The following is a 17,096-nucleotide window of genomic DNA, read 5'->3' as shown; positions in this document are numbered from 1 at the left end:
TCTAGCTGTAGCTGTGTCTCTGTCTCTAGCTGTCTCTCTAGCTGTAGCTGTGTCTCTAGCTGTGTCTCTAGCTGTAGCTGTGTCTCTGTCTCTAGCTGTCTCTCTAGCTGTAGCTGTGTCTCTAGCCGTCTCTCTAGCTGTAGCTGTGTCTCTAGCTGTCTCTCTAGCTGTAGCTGTCTCTCTAGCTGTAGCTGTGTCTCTAGCTGTAGCTGTGTCTCTAGCTGTAGCTGTGTCTCTAGCTGTAGCTGTGTCTCTAGCTGTGTCTCTAACTGTAGCTGTGTCTCTAGCTGTAGCTGTGTCTCTAGCTGTCTCTCTAGCTGTAGCTGTGTCTCTAGCCGTCTCTCTAGCTGTAGCTGTGTCTCTAGCTGTAGCTGTGTCTCTAGCTGTAGCTGTGTCTCTAGCTGTATCTGTGTCTCTAGCTGTAGCTGTGTCTCTAGCTGTAGCTGTGTCTCTAGCTGTAGCTGTGTCTCTAGCTGTAGCTGTCTCTCTAGCTGTAGCTGTGTCTCTAGCTGTAGCTGTGTCTCTAGCTGTAGCTGTCTCTCTAGCTGTAGCTGTCTCTCTAGCTGTAGCTGTGTCTCTAGCTGTATCTGTGTCTCTAGCTGTAGCTGTGTCTCTAGCTGTAGCTGTGTCTCTAGCTGTAGCTGTGTCTCTAGCTGTAGCTGTCTCTCTAGCTGTAGCTGTGTCTCTAGCTGTGTCTCTAACTGTAGCTGTGTCTCTAGCTGTAGCTGTGTCTCTAGCTGTCTCTCTAGCTGTAGCTGTGTCTCTAGCCGTCTCTCTAGCTGTAGCTGTGTCTCTAGCTGTAGCTGTGTCTCTAGCCGTCTCTCTAGCTGTAGCTGTGTCTCTGTCTCTAGCTGTCTCTCTAGCTGTAGCTGTGTCTCTAGCCGTCTCTCTAGCTGTAGCTGTCTCTCTAGCTGTAGCTGTGTCTCTAGCTGTAGCTGTGTCTCTAGCTGTCTCTCTAGCTGTAGCTGTGTCTCTAGCCGTCTCTCTAGCTGTAGCTGTGTCTCTAGCTGTAGCTGTGTCTCTAGCTGTAGCTGTGTCTCTAGCCGTCTCTCTAGCTGTAGCTGTGTCTCTGTCTCTAGCTGTCTCTCTAGCTGTAGCTGTGTCTCTAGCCGTCTCTCTAGCTGTAGCTGTGTCTCTAGCTGTAGCTGTCTCTCTAGCTGTAGCTGTGTCTCTAGCTGTAGCTGTCTCTCTAGCTGTAGCTGTGTCTCTAGCTGTAGCTGTGTCTCTAGCTGTAGCTGTCTCTCTAGCTGTAGCTGTGTCTCTAGCTGTAGCTGTGTCTCTAGCCGTCTCTCTAACTGTAGCTGTCTCTCTAGCTGTAGCTGTGTCTCTAGCTGTCTCTCTAGCTGTAGCTGTGTCTCTAGCCGTCTCTCTAGCTGTAGCTGTCTCTCTAGCTGTAGCTGTGTCTCTAGCTGTGTCTCTAGCTGTAGCTGTGTCTCTAGCTGTAGCTGTGTCTCTAGCCGTCTCTCTAGCTGTAGCTGTGTCTCTAGCTGTCTCTCTAGCTGTAGCTGTGTCTCTAGCCGTCTCTCTAGCTGTAGCTGTCTCTCTAGCTGTAGCTGTGTCTCTAGCTGTAGCTGTCTCTCTAGCTGTAGCTGTGTCTCTAGCTGTAGCTGTCTCTCTAGCTGTAGCTGTCTCTCTAGCTGTAGCTGTGTCTCTAGCTGTAGCTGTGTCTCTAGCTGTAGCTGTGTCTCTAGCTGTAGCTGTGTCTCTAGCTGTAGCTGTGTCTCTAGGCGTCTCTCTAGCTGTAGCTGTGTCTCTAGCTGTAGCTGTGTCTCTAGCTGTAGCTGTGTCTCTAGCTGTCTCTCTAGCTGTAGCTGTGTCTCTAGCTGTAGCTGTCTCTCTAGCTGTAGCTGTGTCTGTAGCTGTAGCCGTCTCTCTAGCTGTAGCTGTGTCTCTAGCTGTAGCCGTCTCTCTAGATGTAGCTGTGTCTCTAGCTGTGTCTCTGTCTGTAGCTGTAGCTGTGTCTCTAGCTGTAGCTGTCTCTCTAGCTGTAGCCGTCTCTCTAGCTGTAGCCGTCTCTCTAGCTGTAGCCGTCTCTCTAGCTGTAGCTGTGTCTCTAGCTGTAGCTGTGTCTCTAGCTGTAGCTGTGTCTCTAGCTGTAGCTGTGTCTCTAGCTGTAGCTGTCTCTCTAGCTGTAGCTGTGTCTCTAGCTGTGTCTCTGTCTGTAGCTGTAGCTGTGTCTCTAGCTGTAGCTGTCTCTCTAGCTGTAGCCGTCTCTCTAGCTGTAGCCGTCTCTCTAGCTGTAGCTGTGTCTCTAGCTCTAGCTGTGTCTCTAGCTCTAGCTGTGTCTCTAGCTGTAGCTGTGTCTCTAGCTGTAGCTGTGTCTCTGGCTGTAGCTGTCTCTCTAGATGTAGCTGTCTCTCTAGCTGTGTCTCTAGCTGTGTCTCTAGCTGTCTCTCTAGCTGTGTCTCTGTCTGTAGCCGTGTCTCTAGCTGTGTCTCTAGCTCTGTCTGTAGCTGTCTCTCTAGCTGTTGCTGTGTCTGCTGTGGTGTCTGTTGCTGTGTCTGCTGTGGTATCTGTTGCTGTGTCTGTAGCTGTGTCTGTAGCTGTGTCTGTAGCTGTGTCTCTAACCGTGTCTGTTGCCGTGTCTGTGTCTGTTGCTGTGTCGGTTGCTGTGTCTGTGTCTGTGCCTGTAGCTGTGGCTGTTGCTGTGTCTCTAGCTGTGTCTGTTGCTGTGTCTGCTGCGGTGTCTGTTGTTGTGTCGGTTGCTGTGTCTGTGTCTGTGGCTGTGCCTGTAGCTGTGGCTGTAGCTGTGTCTCTTGCTGTGTCTGTTGCTGTGTCTGCTGCAGTGTCTGTAGCTGTGTCTCTAACTGTGTCTCTAGCTGTGTCTGTAGCTGCCCTTTTTCTGACCCTGCAAATTGAAAATCCCAATGTGGCCCTCGAGCCAAAACGTTCCCCCACCCCTACCTTAGTGCTTCCATCTGTACACTGTTTGGTTGAGAATAAACAACAGACCATTCTTTAGTAAAACTAATGGAAACGAATGAAAACCCACCTGAATGACTTGATCCTCATTGGTGATCTCTATGGCCTCCTGACTCTGCTCCAATGCTGTGAAGATAGCATTACACGCCCTAGGAAAGAGAGGGAGGGGGAGGGAGAGCAGGGATGGAGAAGGGGAGGAGGGAGATGGGGGAGGGAGAAGACGGGAGGGAGAGGGAGAAGGAGGGAGGGAGGGGAGAGGGAGGGAGGGAGGGAGGGAGGGAGGGAGGGCGAGAGGGAGGGAGGGAGGGAGGGAGGGAGGGAGGGAGAGGAGGGAGATGGGGGAGGGAGAAGACGGGAGGGAGAGGGAGAAGGAGGGAGGGAGGGGGAGAGAGGGAGGGGGGGAGGGGCGAGAGGGAGGGAGGGAGGGATAGGGAGGGAGGGAAGAGAGATTGGGAGGGAGGGAGAGATAGGGAAGGAAGGAGAGAGAGGGAGGGAGGGAGATAGGGAGGAAGGGAGATTGAAAATGTTGAAATGCACCTCTGAATGCACCTATGAATGTAGAGCTACATTTAGACTTGTGTACAGTACATAGCTGTAGAAAGAACATTATACTTTTTTCATTTCTAATCACACTCCACCATTATTACAGGATTTGGGGCCAGCATTGAGTGGATTTTTTATTTAACTAGGCAAGTCAGCTAAGAACAAATACTTATTTACAATGACGGCCTACCAAAAGGCAAAATACCTCCTGCGTGGACGAGGTCCTGGGATTAAACATAAATACAATATAAATATAGGACAAAACACACATCACAACAAGAGAGACAAAACAACACGACATAAAGAGAGACCTAAAGACAACAACTTAGCAAGAGAGCAACACATCACAACACAGTATAGTAGCAACACAACATAACAACAACATGGTAGCATCACAACATGGTAGCAGCACAACATAACAACAACATAGTAGCAACACATCACAACACAGAATAGTAGCAACACAACATAACAACAACATGGTAGCAACACATCACAACACAGTATAGTAGCAACACAACATAACAACAACATGGTAGCAACACATCACAACACAGTATAGTAGCAACACAACATAACAACAACATGGCAGCAGCACAACACATCACAACACAGTATAGTAGCAACACAACATAACAACAACATGGTAGCAACACATCACAACACAGTATAGTAGCAACACATCACAACACAGTATAGTAGCAACACAACATACCAACAACATGGTAGCAACACAACATGGCAGCAGCACAACATGGTAGCAACACAACATAACAACAACATGGTAGCAACACAACATAACAACAACATGGTAGCATAACAACATGGCAGAAGCACAACATGGTAGCATCACAACATAACAACAACATGGCAGCAGCACAACATAACAACAACACGGTAGCAACACAACATGGTAGCAGCACAACATAACAACAACATGGTAGCATCACAACATGGTAGCAGCACAACATGGTAGCAACACAACATGGTAGCAGCACAACATGGTAGCAGAACAACATAACAACAACATGGTAGCAACACAACATGGTAGCAGAACAACATGGCAACAACATGGTAGCAACACAACATAACAACAACATGGTAGCAACACAACATGGTAGCAACACAACACAACATGGCAACAACATGGCAACAGCATGGTAGCAACACAACAACATGGCAGCAGCACAACATGGTAGCAACACAACATGGCAGCAGCACAACATGGTAGCAACACAACATAACAACATGGTAGCACCACAACATGGTAGCAGCACAACATAACAACAACATGGTAGCAGCACAACATGGTAGCAACACAACATAACAACAACATGGTAGCAACACAACATAACACCAACATGGTAGCAACACAACATGGTAGCAACACAACATGGCAGCAGCACAACATGGTAGCAACACAACATGGTAGCAGCAAAACATGGTAGAAACATTACTGGGCTAACAGACAACAGCACAAAGGGGGAAAAGGTAGAGACAACACATCACACAAAGCAGCTATGGGTATGTGTCTTCTTTATGAGCTGGTTATACTTTGGACACTAGATGAGATGCTTGGTGAGACACAGCTCACATAGATGAGATGCTTGGTGAGACACAGCTCAGATAGATGAGATGCTTGGTGAGACACAGCTCACATACATGAGATGCTTAGTGAGACAACTCAGATAGATGAGATGCTTGGTGAGACACAGCTCACATAGATGAGATGCTTGGTGAGACACAACTCAGATAGATGAGATGCTTGGTGAGACACAGCTCACATACATGAGATGCTTAGTGAGACAACTCAGATAGATGAGATGCTTGGTGAGACACAGCTCAGATAGATGAGATGCTTGGTGAGACACAGCTCACATAGATGAGATGCTTGGTGAGACACAGCTCACATAGATGAGATGCTTGGTGAGACACAGCTCACATACATGAGATGCTTGGTGAGACACAGCTCACATAGATGAGATGCTTGGTGAGACACAACTCAGATAGATGAGATGCTTGGTGAGACACAGCTCACATACATGAGATGCTTAGTGAGACAACTCAGATAGATGAGATACTTGGTGAGACACAGCTCAGATAGATGAGATACTTGGTGAGACACAGCTCAGATAGATGAGATACTTGGTGAGACACAGCTCAGATAGATGAGATACTTGGTGAGACACAGCTCAGATAGATGAGATACTTGGTGAGACACAGCTCAGATAGATGAGATACTTGGTGAGACACAGCTCAGATAGATGAGATACTTGGTGAGACACAGCTCACATAGATGAGATGCTTGGTGGGACACAGCTCACATAGATGAGATGCTTGGTGAGACACAGCTCAGATAGATGAGATGCTTGGTGAGACACAGCTCACATAGATGAGATGCTTGGTGAGACACAGCTCACATAGATGAGATGCTTGGTGAGACACAGCTCACATAGATGAGATGCTTGGTGAGACACAACTCAGATAGATGAGATACTTGGTGAGACAACGCTCAGATAGATGAGATGCTTGGTGAGACACAGCTCAGATAGATGAGATGCTTGGTGAGACAACGCTCAGATAGATGAGATGCTTGGTGAGACACAGCTCAGATAGATGAGATACTTGGTGAGACACAGCAGATAGATGAGATACTTGGTGAGACACAGCTCAGATAGATGAGATACTTGGTGAGACACAGCTCAGATAGATGAGATACTTGGTGAGACACAGCTCACATAGATGAGATACTTGATGAGACACAGCTCAGATAGATGAGATGCTTGGTGAGACACAGCTCAGATAGATGAGATACTTGGTGAGACACAGCTCAGATAGATGAGATACTTGGTGAGACACAGCTCAGATAGATGAGATGCTTGGTGGGACACAGCTCACATAGATGAGATACTTGGTGAGACACAGCTCAGATAGATGAGATACTTGGTGAGACACAGCTCAGATAGATGAGATACTTGGTGAGACAAAGCTCACACAGATGAGATGCTTGGTGGGACACAGCTCAGATAGATGAGATGCTTGGTGGGACACAGCTCACATAGATGAGATACTTGGTGAGACACAGCTCAGATAGATGAGATACTTGGTGAGACACAGCTCACATAGATGAGATGCTTGGTGGGACACAGCTCACATAGATGAGATGCTTGGTGAGACACAGCTCAGACAGATGAGATGCTTGGTGAGACACAGCTCACATAGATGAGATGCTTGGTGAGACACAGCTCACATAGATGAGATGCTTGGTGAGACACAACTCAGATAGATGAGATGCTTGGTGAGACACAACTCAGATAGATGAGATACTTGGTGAGACAACGCTCAGATAGATGAGATGCTTGGTGAGACACAGCTCAGATAGATGAGATACTTGGTGAGACAACGCTCAGATAGATGAGATGCTTGGTGAGACACAGCTCAGATAGATGAGATACTTGGTGAGACACAGCTCAGATAGATGAGATGCTTGGTGAGACACAGCTCAGATAGATGAGATACTTGGTGAGACACAGCTCAGATAGATGAGATACTTGGTGAGACACAGCTCACATAGATGAGATACTTGATGAGACACAGCTCAGATAGATGAGATGCTTGGTGAGACACAGCTCAGATAGATGAGATACTTGGTGAGACACAGCTCAGATAGATGAGATACTTGGTGAGACACAGCTCAGATAGATGAGATACTTGATGAGACACAACTCAGATAGATGAGATGCTTGGTGAGACACAGCTCAGATAGATGAGATACTTGGTGAGACACAGCTCAGATAGATGAGATACTTGGTGAGACACAACTCACATAGATGAGATACTTGATGAGACACAGCTCAGATAGATGAGATGCTTGGTGAGACACAGCTCAGATAGATGAGATACTTGGTGAGACACAGCTCAGATAGATGAGATACTTGGTGAGACACAGCTCAGATAGATGAGATACTTGGTGAGACAGCTCAGATAGATGAGATGCTTGGTGAGACACAGCTCAGATAGATGAGATACTTGCATATTATGTGAACGGTCTCACTGTGTTTCCTTGAAGAACTGAGGCTGAAACTAACTGTTCACCATGACCTATGTAGTTGTCTGTCAAGCTCCTCTGCCTCCCCAGCCCTTAGCTGGTAAACGGATAGTTGGGGACTTTGGCAATGCTAGCTGTTCCCATAGACTTCCAGTCATTGCGCTAACGCTAGTTAGCAACTTCCGCCAAACTGCTCGCAGCGACATTAAAATGGTATCCGTGAATTAATCTGACTCTGGGGAAGTCGATAAAGGGCCTCAATGACAAAACTCCAAACTATGCCTTTATTATTCACCTCAGTTTGAACTGTGCCCTTACTTCTGCATGTGTGTGTGTGTGATTGTGTGTGTGTGTGTGTGTGATTGTGTGTGTGTGTGATTATGTGTGTGTGATTGTGTGTGTGATTGTGTGTGTGTGTGTGTGTGATTGTGTGTCTGATTATGTGTGTGTGATTGTGTGTGTGATTGTGATTGTGTGTATGTGTGTGTGTGTGTGTGTGTGTGTGTGTGTGAGAGATTGTGTGTGTGTGTGATTATGTGTGTGTGATTGTGTGTGTGATTGTGATTGTGTGTGTGTGTGATTGTGTGTGTGTGTGTGATTGTGTGTGTGATTGTGTGTGTGTGTGTGTGTGTGTCTGTGTGTGTGTGTGTGTGTGTGTGTGTGTGATTGTGTGTGTGATTGTGTGTGTGTCTGTGTGTGTGTTGTGTGATTGTGTGTGTGTGTGTGTCTCACCTCAGTTTGAACTGAGCCAGAACTTCTCCACGCTCCAGCTGCAGCAGCTCATTGTAACAGGCCATCATGTTAGCGTTCTCCACATATCTCTATAGAGTTAGAGGTCAGAGGTTAAACACCGTGGTTATCCGTCTGCATCCAAATAGTGCACAATTTTTTTGGACCAGGGCCCATAGGGAATAGGGTGCTGTGTATAGACCAGGGCCCATAGGGAATAGGGTGCTGTTTATAGACCAGGGCCCATAGGGAATAGGATGCTGTTTATAGACCAGGGCCCAGAGGGAATAGGTTGCTGTGTATAGACCAGGGCCCATAGGGAATAGGGTGCTGTTTATTGACCAGGGCCCATAGGGAATAGGGTGCTGTGTATAGACCAGGGTCCATAGGAAATAGGGTGCTGTGTATAGACCAGGGCCCAGAGGGAATAGGGTGCTGTGTATAGACCAGGGTCCATAGGGAATAGGGTGCTGTGTATAGACCAGGGCCCATAGGGAATAGGTTGCTGTGTATAGACCAGGGCCCATAGGGAATAGGGTGCTGTGTATAGACCAGGGCCCATAGGGAATAGAGTGCTGTGTATAGACCAGGGCCCATAGGGAATAGGGTGCTGTGTATAGACCAGGGCCCATAGGGAATAGGGTGCTGTGTATAGACCAGGGCCCATAGGGAATAGGGTGCTGTGTATAGACCAGGGCCCATAGGGAATAGGGTGCTGTGTATAGACCAGGGCCCATAGGGAATAGGGTGCTGTTTATAGACCAGGGCCCAGAGGGAATAGGGTGCTGTGTATAGACCAGGGCCCATAGGGAATAGGGTGCTGTGTATAGACCAGGGCCCATAGGGAATAGGGTGCTGTGTATAGACCAGGGCCCATAGGGAATAGGGTGCTGTGTATAGACCAGGGCCCATAGGGAATAGGTTGCTGTGTATAGACCAGGGCCCATAGGGAATAGGGTGCTGTTTGTAGACCAGGGCCCATAGGGAATAGGGTGCTGTTTATAGACCAGGGCCCAGAGGGAATAGGGTGCTGTGTATAGACCAGGGCCCATAGGGAATAGGGTGCTATTAGAGCCTAGAGCCCTATTCCCTATATAGTGCACTACTATAGACCAGAGCCCTATTCCCTATATAGTGGTACTACTATAGACCAGAGCCCTATTCCCTATATAGTGCACTACTATAGACCAGAGCCCTATTCCCTATATAGTGGTACTACTATAGACCAGTGCCCTATTCCCAATATAGTGGTACTACTATAGACCAGAGCCCTATTCCCTATATAGTGGTACTACTATAGACCAGAGCCCTATTCCCTATATAGTGCACTACTATAGACCAGAGCCCTATTCCCTATATAGTGGTACTACTATAGACCAGTGCCCTATTCCCTATATAGTGGTACTACTATAGACCAGGGCCATATTCCCTATATAGTGGTACTACTATAGATCAGAGCCCTATTCCTTATATAGTGGTACTACTATAGACCAGAGCCCTATTCCCTATATAGTGGTACTACTATAGACCAGAGCCCTATTCCCTATATAGTGGTACTACTATAGACCAGAGCAATATTCCCTATATAGTGGTACTACTATAGACCAGAGCTCTATTCCCTATATAGTGGTACTACTATAGACCAGAGCTCTATTCCCTATATAGTGGTACTACTATAGACCAGAGCTCTATTCCCTATATAGTGGTACTACTATAGACCAGAGCCCTATTCCCTATATAGTGGTACTACTATAGACCAGAGCCCTATTCCCTATATAGTGGTACTACTATAGACCAGAGCCCTATTCCCTATATAGTGGTACTACTATAGACCAGAGCCCTATTCCATATATAGTGGTACTACTATAGGCCAGAACCTATATGAGTGTGTGGTGGGGGGATGACTGTGTGTTGGGGGGATGACTGTGTGTGTGGTGGGGGGATGACTGTGTGTGGTGGGGGATGACTGTGTGTGGATGGGGGGATGACTGTGTGTGGTGGGGGGATGACTGTGTGTGGTGGGAGGGATGACTGTGTGTGTTGGGGGATGACTGTGTGTGGTGGGAGGGATGACTGTGTGTGTGGTGGAGGGATGACTGTGTGTGTGGTGGGGGGATGACTGTGTGTGGTGGGGGGATGACTGTGTGTGGTGGGGGGGATGACTGTGTGTGGTGGGGGGGATGACTTCGGTGATGATTGTGTGTGTGTGTGTGTTTCACTCACCCTATTAAAGCCAGATTTGATAAGGGGCATCACCGAGGCCTCCTCCCTGTCCGGCCTACAACAGCAAACACCAAAAAGATCAAACAAAACCATTCAGATAAAAATGTTTCAACAAAACTTCGCTAGAACAAAAGTTCTGTGTAGACAAGTTCCAGACAACGAATACTGACTGGTATATAGATGGAGACTATGATCATAGTGACTGGTATATAGATGGAGACTACACTCATAGTGACTGGTATATAGATGGAGACTACACTCATAGTGACTGGTATATAGATGGAGACTATGATCATAGTGACTGGTATATAGATGGAGACTACACTCATAGTGACTGGTATATAGATGGAGACTATGATCAATACTGACTGGTATATAGATGGAGACTACACTCAGTGACTGGTATATAGATGGAGACTACACTCAGTGACTGGTATATAGATGGAGACTACACTCAGTGACTGGTATATAGATGGAGACTATATTCATAGTGACTGGTATATAGATGGACACTACACTCATAGTGACTGGTATATAGATGGAGACTATGATCAATACTGACTGGTATATAGATGGAGACTACACTCAGTGACTGGTATATAGATGGAGACTATGATCATAGTGACTGGTATATAGATGGAGACTATGATCAATACTGACTGGTATATAGATGGAGACTATGATCATAGTGACTGGTATATAGATGGAGACTACACTCATAGTGACTGGTATATAGATGGAGACTATGATCAATACTGACTGGTATATAGATGGAGACTACACTCAGTGACTGGTATATAGATGGAGACTACACTCAGTGACTGGTATATAGATGGAGACTATGATCATAGTGACTGGTATATAGATGGAGACTATGATCATAGTGACTGGTATATAGATGGAGACTATGATCATAGTGACTGGTATATAGATGGAGACTACACTCAGTGACTGGTATATAGATGGAGACTACACTCAGTGACTGGTATATAGATGGAGACTATGATCATAGTGACTGGTATATAGATGGAGACTATGATCATAGTCACTGGTATATAGATGGAGACTATGATCAATACTGACTGGTATATAGATGGAGACTATGATCATAGTGACTGGTATATAGATGGAGACTATGATCAATACTGACTGGTATATAGATGGAGACTATGATCATAGTGACTGGTATATAGATGGAGACTATGATCATAGTGACTGGTATATAGATGGAGACTACACTCAGTGACTGGTATATAGATGGAGACTATGATCAATACTGACTGGTATATAGATGGAGACTATGATCATAGTGACTGGTATATAGATGGAGACTATGATCATAGTGACTGGTATATAGATGGAGACTACACTCAGTGACTGGTATATAGATGGAGACTATGATCATAGTGACTGGTATATAGATGGAGACTATGATCATAGTGACTGGTATATAGATGGAGACTACACTCATACTGACTGGTATATAGATGGAGACTATGATCATAGTGACTGGTATATAGATGGAGACTATGATCATAGTGACTGGTATATAGATGGAGACTACACTCGGTGACTGGTATATAGATGGAGACTACACTCAGTGACTGGTATATAGATGGAGACTATGATCATACTGACTGGTATATAGATGGAGACTATGATCAATACTGACTGGTATATAGATGGAGACTATGATCATAGTGACTGGTATATAGATGGAGACTACACTCATAGTGACTGGTATATAGATGGAGACTATGATCAATACTGACTGGTATATAGATGGAGACTACACTCAGTGACTGGTATATAGATGGAGACTATGCTCATACTGACTGGTATATAGATGGAGACTACACTCATAGTGACTGGTATATAGATGGAGACTATGATCAATACTGACTGGTATATAGATGGAGACTACACTCAGTGACTGGTATATAGATGGAGACTGCACTCAGTGACTGGTATATAGATGGAGACTACACTCAGTGACTGGTATATAGATGGAGACTATATTCATAGTGACTGGTATATAGATGGAGACTACACTCATAGTGACTGGTATATAGATGGAGACTATGATCAATACTGACTGGTATATAGATGGAGACTACACTCAGTGACTGGTATATAGATGGAGACTATGATCATAGTGACTGGTATATAGATGGAGACTACACTCATAGTGACTGGTATATAGATGGAGACTATGATCAATACTGACTGGTATATAGATGGAGACTATGATCATAGTGACTGGTATATAGATGGAGACTACACTCATAGTGACTGGTATATAGATGGAGACTATGATCAATACTGACTGATATATAGATGGAGACTATGATCATAGTGACTGGTATATAGATGGAGACTATGATCATAGTGACTGGTATATAGATGGAGACTACACTCAGTGACTGGTATATAGATGGAGACTATGATCAATACTGACTGGTATATAGATGGAGACTATGATCATAGTGACTGGTATATAGATGGAGACTATGATCATAGTGACTGGTATATAGATGGAGACTACACTCAGTGACTGGTATATAGATGGAGACTATGACCATAGTGACTGGTATATAGATGGAGACTATGATCATAGTGACTGGTATATAGATGGAGACTACACTCATAGTGACTGGTATATAGATGGAGACTACACTCATACTGACTGGTATATAGATGGAGACTATGATCAATACTGACTGGTATATAGATGGAGACTATGATCATAGTGACTGGTATATAGATGGAGACTATGATCATAGTGACTGGTATATAGATGGAGACTACACTCAGTGACTGGTATATAGATGGAGACTATGATCAATACTGACTGGTATATAGATGGAGACTATGATCATAGTGACTGGTATATAGATGGAGACTATGATCATAGTGACTGGTATATAGATGGAGACTACACTCAGTGACTGGTATATAGATGGAGACTATGATCATAGATGGAGACTATGATCATAGTGACTGGTATATAGATGGAGACTATGATCATAGTGACTGGTATATAGATGGAGACTACACTCATAGTGACTGGTATATAGATGGAGACTACACTCATACTGACTGGTATATAGATGGAGACTATGATCATAGTGACTGGTATATAGATGGAGACTATGATCATAGTGACTGGTATATAGATGGAGACTACACTCGGTGACTGGTATATAGATGGAGACTACACTCAGTGACTGGTATATAGATGGAGACTATGATCATACTGACTGGTATATAGATGGAGACTATGATCAATACTGACTGGTATATAGATGGAGACTATGATCATAGTGACTGGTATATAGATGGAGACTACACTCATAGTGACTGGTATATAGATGGAGACTACACTCATAGTGACTGGTATATAGATGGAGACTATGATCAATACTGACTGGTATATAGATGGAGACTACACTCAGTGACTGGTATATAGATGGAGACTATGCTCATACTGACTGGTATATAGATGGAGACTACACTCATAGTGACTGGTATATAGATGGAGACTATGATCAATACTGACTGGTATATAGATGGAGACTACACTCAGTGACTGGTATATAGATGGAGACTGCACTCAGTGACTGGTATATAGATGGAGACTACACTCAGTGACTGGTATATAGATGGAGACTATATTCATAGTGACTGGTATATAGATGGAGACTACACTCATAGTGACTGGTATATAGATGGAGACTATGATCAATACTGACTGGTATATAGATGGAGACTACACTCAGTGACTGGTATATAGATGGAGACTATGATCATAGTGACTGGTATATAGATGGAGACTACACTCATAGTGACTGGTATATAGATGGAGACTATGATCAATACTGACTGGTATATAGATGGAGACTATGATCATAGTGACTGGTATATAGATGGAGACTACACTCATAGTGACTGGTATATAGATGGAGACTATGATCAATACTGACTGGTATATAGATGGAGACTACACTCAGTGACTGGTATATAGATGGAGACTACACTCAGTGACTGGTATATAGATGGAGACTATGATCATAGTGACTGGTATATAGATGGAGACTATGATCATAGTGACTGGTATATAGATGGAGACTACACTCAGTGACTGGTATATAGATGGAGACTACACTCAGTGACTGGTATATAGATGGAGACTATGATCATAGTGACTGGTATATAGATGGAGACTATGATCATAGTGACTGGTATATAGATGGAGACTATGATCATAGTGACTGGTATATAGATGGAGACTACACTCATAGTGACTGGTATATAGATGGAGACTACACTCATACTGACTGGTATATAGATGGAGACTACACTCATAGTGACTGGTATATAGATGGAGACTACACTCATAGTGACTGGTATATAGATGGAGACTATGATCATAGTGACTGGTATATAGATGGAGACTACACTCATAGTGACTGGTATATAGATGGAGACTATGATCAATACTGACTGGTATATAGATGGAGACTACACTCAGTGACTGGTATATAGATGGAGACTACACTCAGTGACTGGTATATAGATGGAGACTACACTCAGTGACTGGTATATAGATGGAGACTATATTCATAGTGACTGGTATATAGATGGACACTACACTCATAGTGACTGGTATATAGATGGAGACTATGATCAATACTGACTGGTATATAGATGGAGACTACACTCAGTGACTGGTATATAGATGGAGACTATGATCATAGTGACTGGTATATAGATGGAGACTATGATCAATACTGACTGGTATATAGATGGAGACTATGATCATAGTGACTGGTATATAGATGGAGACTACACTCATAGTGACTGGTATATAGATGGAGACTATGATCAATACTGACTGGTATATAGATGGAGACTACACTCAGTGACTGGTATATAGATGGAGACTACACTCAGTGACTGGTATATAGATGGAGACTATGATCATAGTGACTGGTATATAGATGGAGACTATGATCATAGTGACTGGTATATAGATGGAGACTACACTCAGTGACTGGTATATAGATGGAGACTACACTCAGTGACTGGTATATAGATGGAGACTATGATCATAGTGACTGGTATATAGATGGAGACTATGATCATAGTCACTGGTATATAGATGGAGACTATGATCAATACTGACTGGTATATAGATGGAGACTATGATCATAGTGACTGGTATATAGATGGAGACTATGATCAATACTGACTGGTATATAGATGGAGACTATGATCATAGTGACTGGTATATAGATGGAGACTATGATCATAGTGACTGGTATATAGATGGAGACTACACTCAGTGACTGGTATATAGATGGAGACTATGATCAATACTGACTGGTATATAGATGGAGACTATGATCATAGTGACTGGTATATAGATGGAGACTATGATCATAGTGACTGGTATATAGATGGAGACTACACTCAGTGACTGGTATATAGATGGAGACTATGATCATAGTGACTGGTATATAGATGGAGACTATGATCATAGTGACTGGTATATAGATGGAGACTACACTCATAGTGACTGGTATATAGATGGAGACTACACTCATACTGACTGGTATATAGATGGAGACTATGATCATAGTGACTGGTATATAGATGGAGACTACACTCGGTGACTGGTATATAGATGGAGACTACACTCAGTGACTGGTATATAGATGGAGACTATGATCATACTGACTGGTATATAGATGGAGACTATGATCAATACTGACTGGTATATAGATGGAGACTATGATCATAGTGACTGGTATATAGATGGAGACTACACTCATAGTGACTGGTATATAAATGGAGACTACACTCATAGTGACTGGTATATAGATGGAGACTATGATCAATACTGACTGGTATATAGATGGAGACTACACTCAGTGACTGGTATATAGATGGAGACTATATTCATAGTGACTGGTATATAGATGGACACTACACTCATAGTGACTGGTATATAGATGGAGACTATGATCAATACTGACTGGTATATAGATGGAGACTACACTCAGTGACTGGTATATAGATGGAGACTATGATCATAGTGACTGGTATATAGATGGAGACTATGATCAATACTGACTGGTATATAGATGGAGACTATGATCATAGTGACTGGTATATAGATGGAGACTACACTCATAGTGACTGGTATATAGATGGAGACTATGATCAATACTGACTGGTATATAGATGGAGACTACACTCAGTGACTGGTATATAGATGGAGACTACACTCAGTGACTGGTATATAGATGGAGACTATGATCATAGTGACTGGTATATAGATGGAGACTATGATCATAGTGACTGGTATATAGATGGAGACTACACTCAGTGACTGGTATATAGATGGAGACTACACTCAGTGACTGGTATATAGATGGAGACTATGATCATAGTGACTGGTATATAGATGGAGACTATGATCAATACTGACTGGTATATAGATGGAGACTATGATCATAGTGACTGGTATATAGATGGAGACTACACTCATAGTGACTGGTATATAGATGGAGACTATGATCAATACTGACTGGTATATAGATGGAGACTACACTCAGTGACTGGTATA

At 43.9% G+C, this 17,096-nt stretch overlaps 1 protein-coding gene across 2 annotated transcripts in view; it reads right to left on the bottom strand.

The window, feature by feature from the left end:
• Positions 1–17,096, bottom strand: part of pde8a (phosphodiesterase 8A) — a 266,783-nt gene that overhangs the window by 80,609 nt on the left and 169,078 nt on the right. For both annotated transcript variants that reach the window (XM_065012412.1, XM_065012413.1), the window contains 3 exons: positions 10,466–10,520; positions 8,246–8,334; positions 2,993–3,071 (listed from right to left, as the gene is read on the bottom strand). In XM_065012412.1, coding sequence (XP_064868484.1) covers positions 2,993–3,071; positions 8,246–8,334; positions 10,466–10,520 — 223 coding nt within the window. The remainder of the gene's footprint in view (positions 1–2,992; positions 3,072–8,245; positions 8,335–10,465; positions 10,521–17,096) is intronic.

Source organism: Oncorhynchus nerka, linkage group LG27, assembly GCF_034236695.1.
Source record: "Oncorhynchus nerka isolate Pitt River linkage group LG27, Oner_Uvic_2.0, whole genome shotgun sequence".
In the NCBI taxonomy this organism is placed as follows: Eukaryota; Metazoa; Chordata; class Actinopteri; order Salmoniformes; family Salmonidae; genus Oncorhynchus; species Oncorhynchus nerka.
Note: the sequence above shows the minus strand (reverse complement) of the source record. Positions and strands in the feature narration are given on the sequence as shown.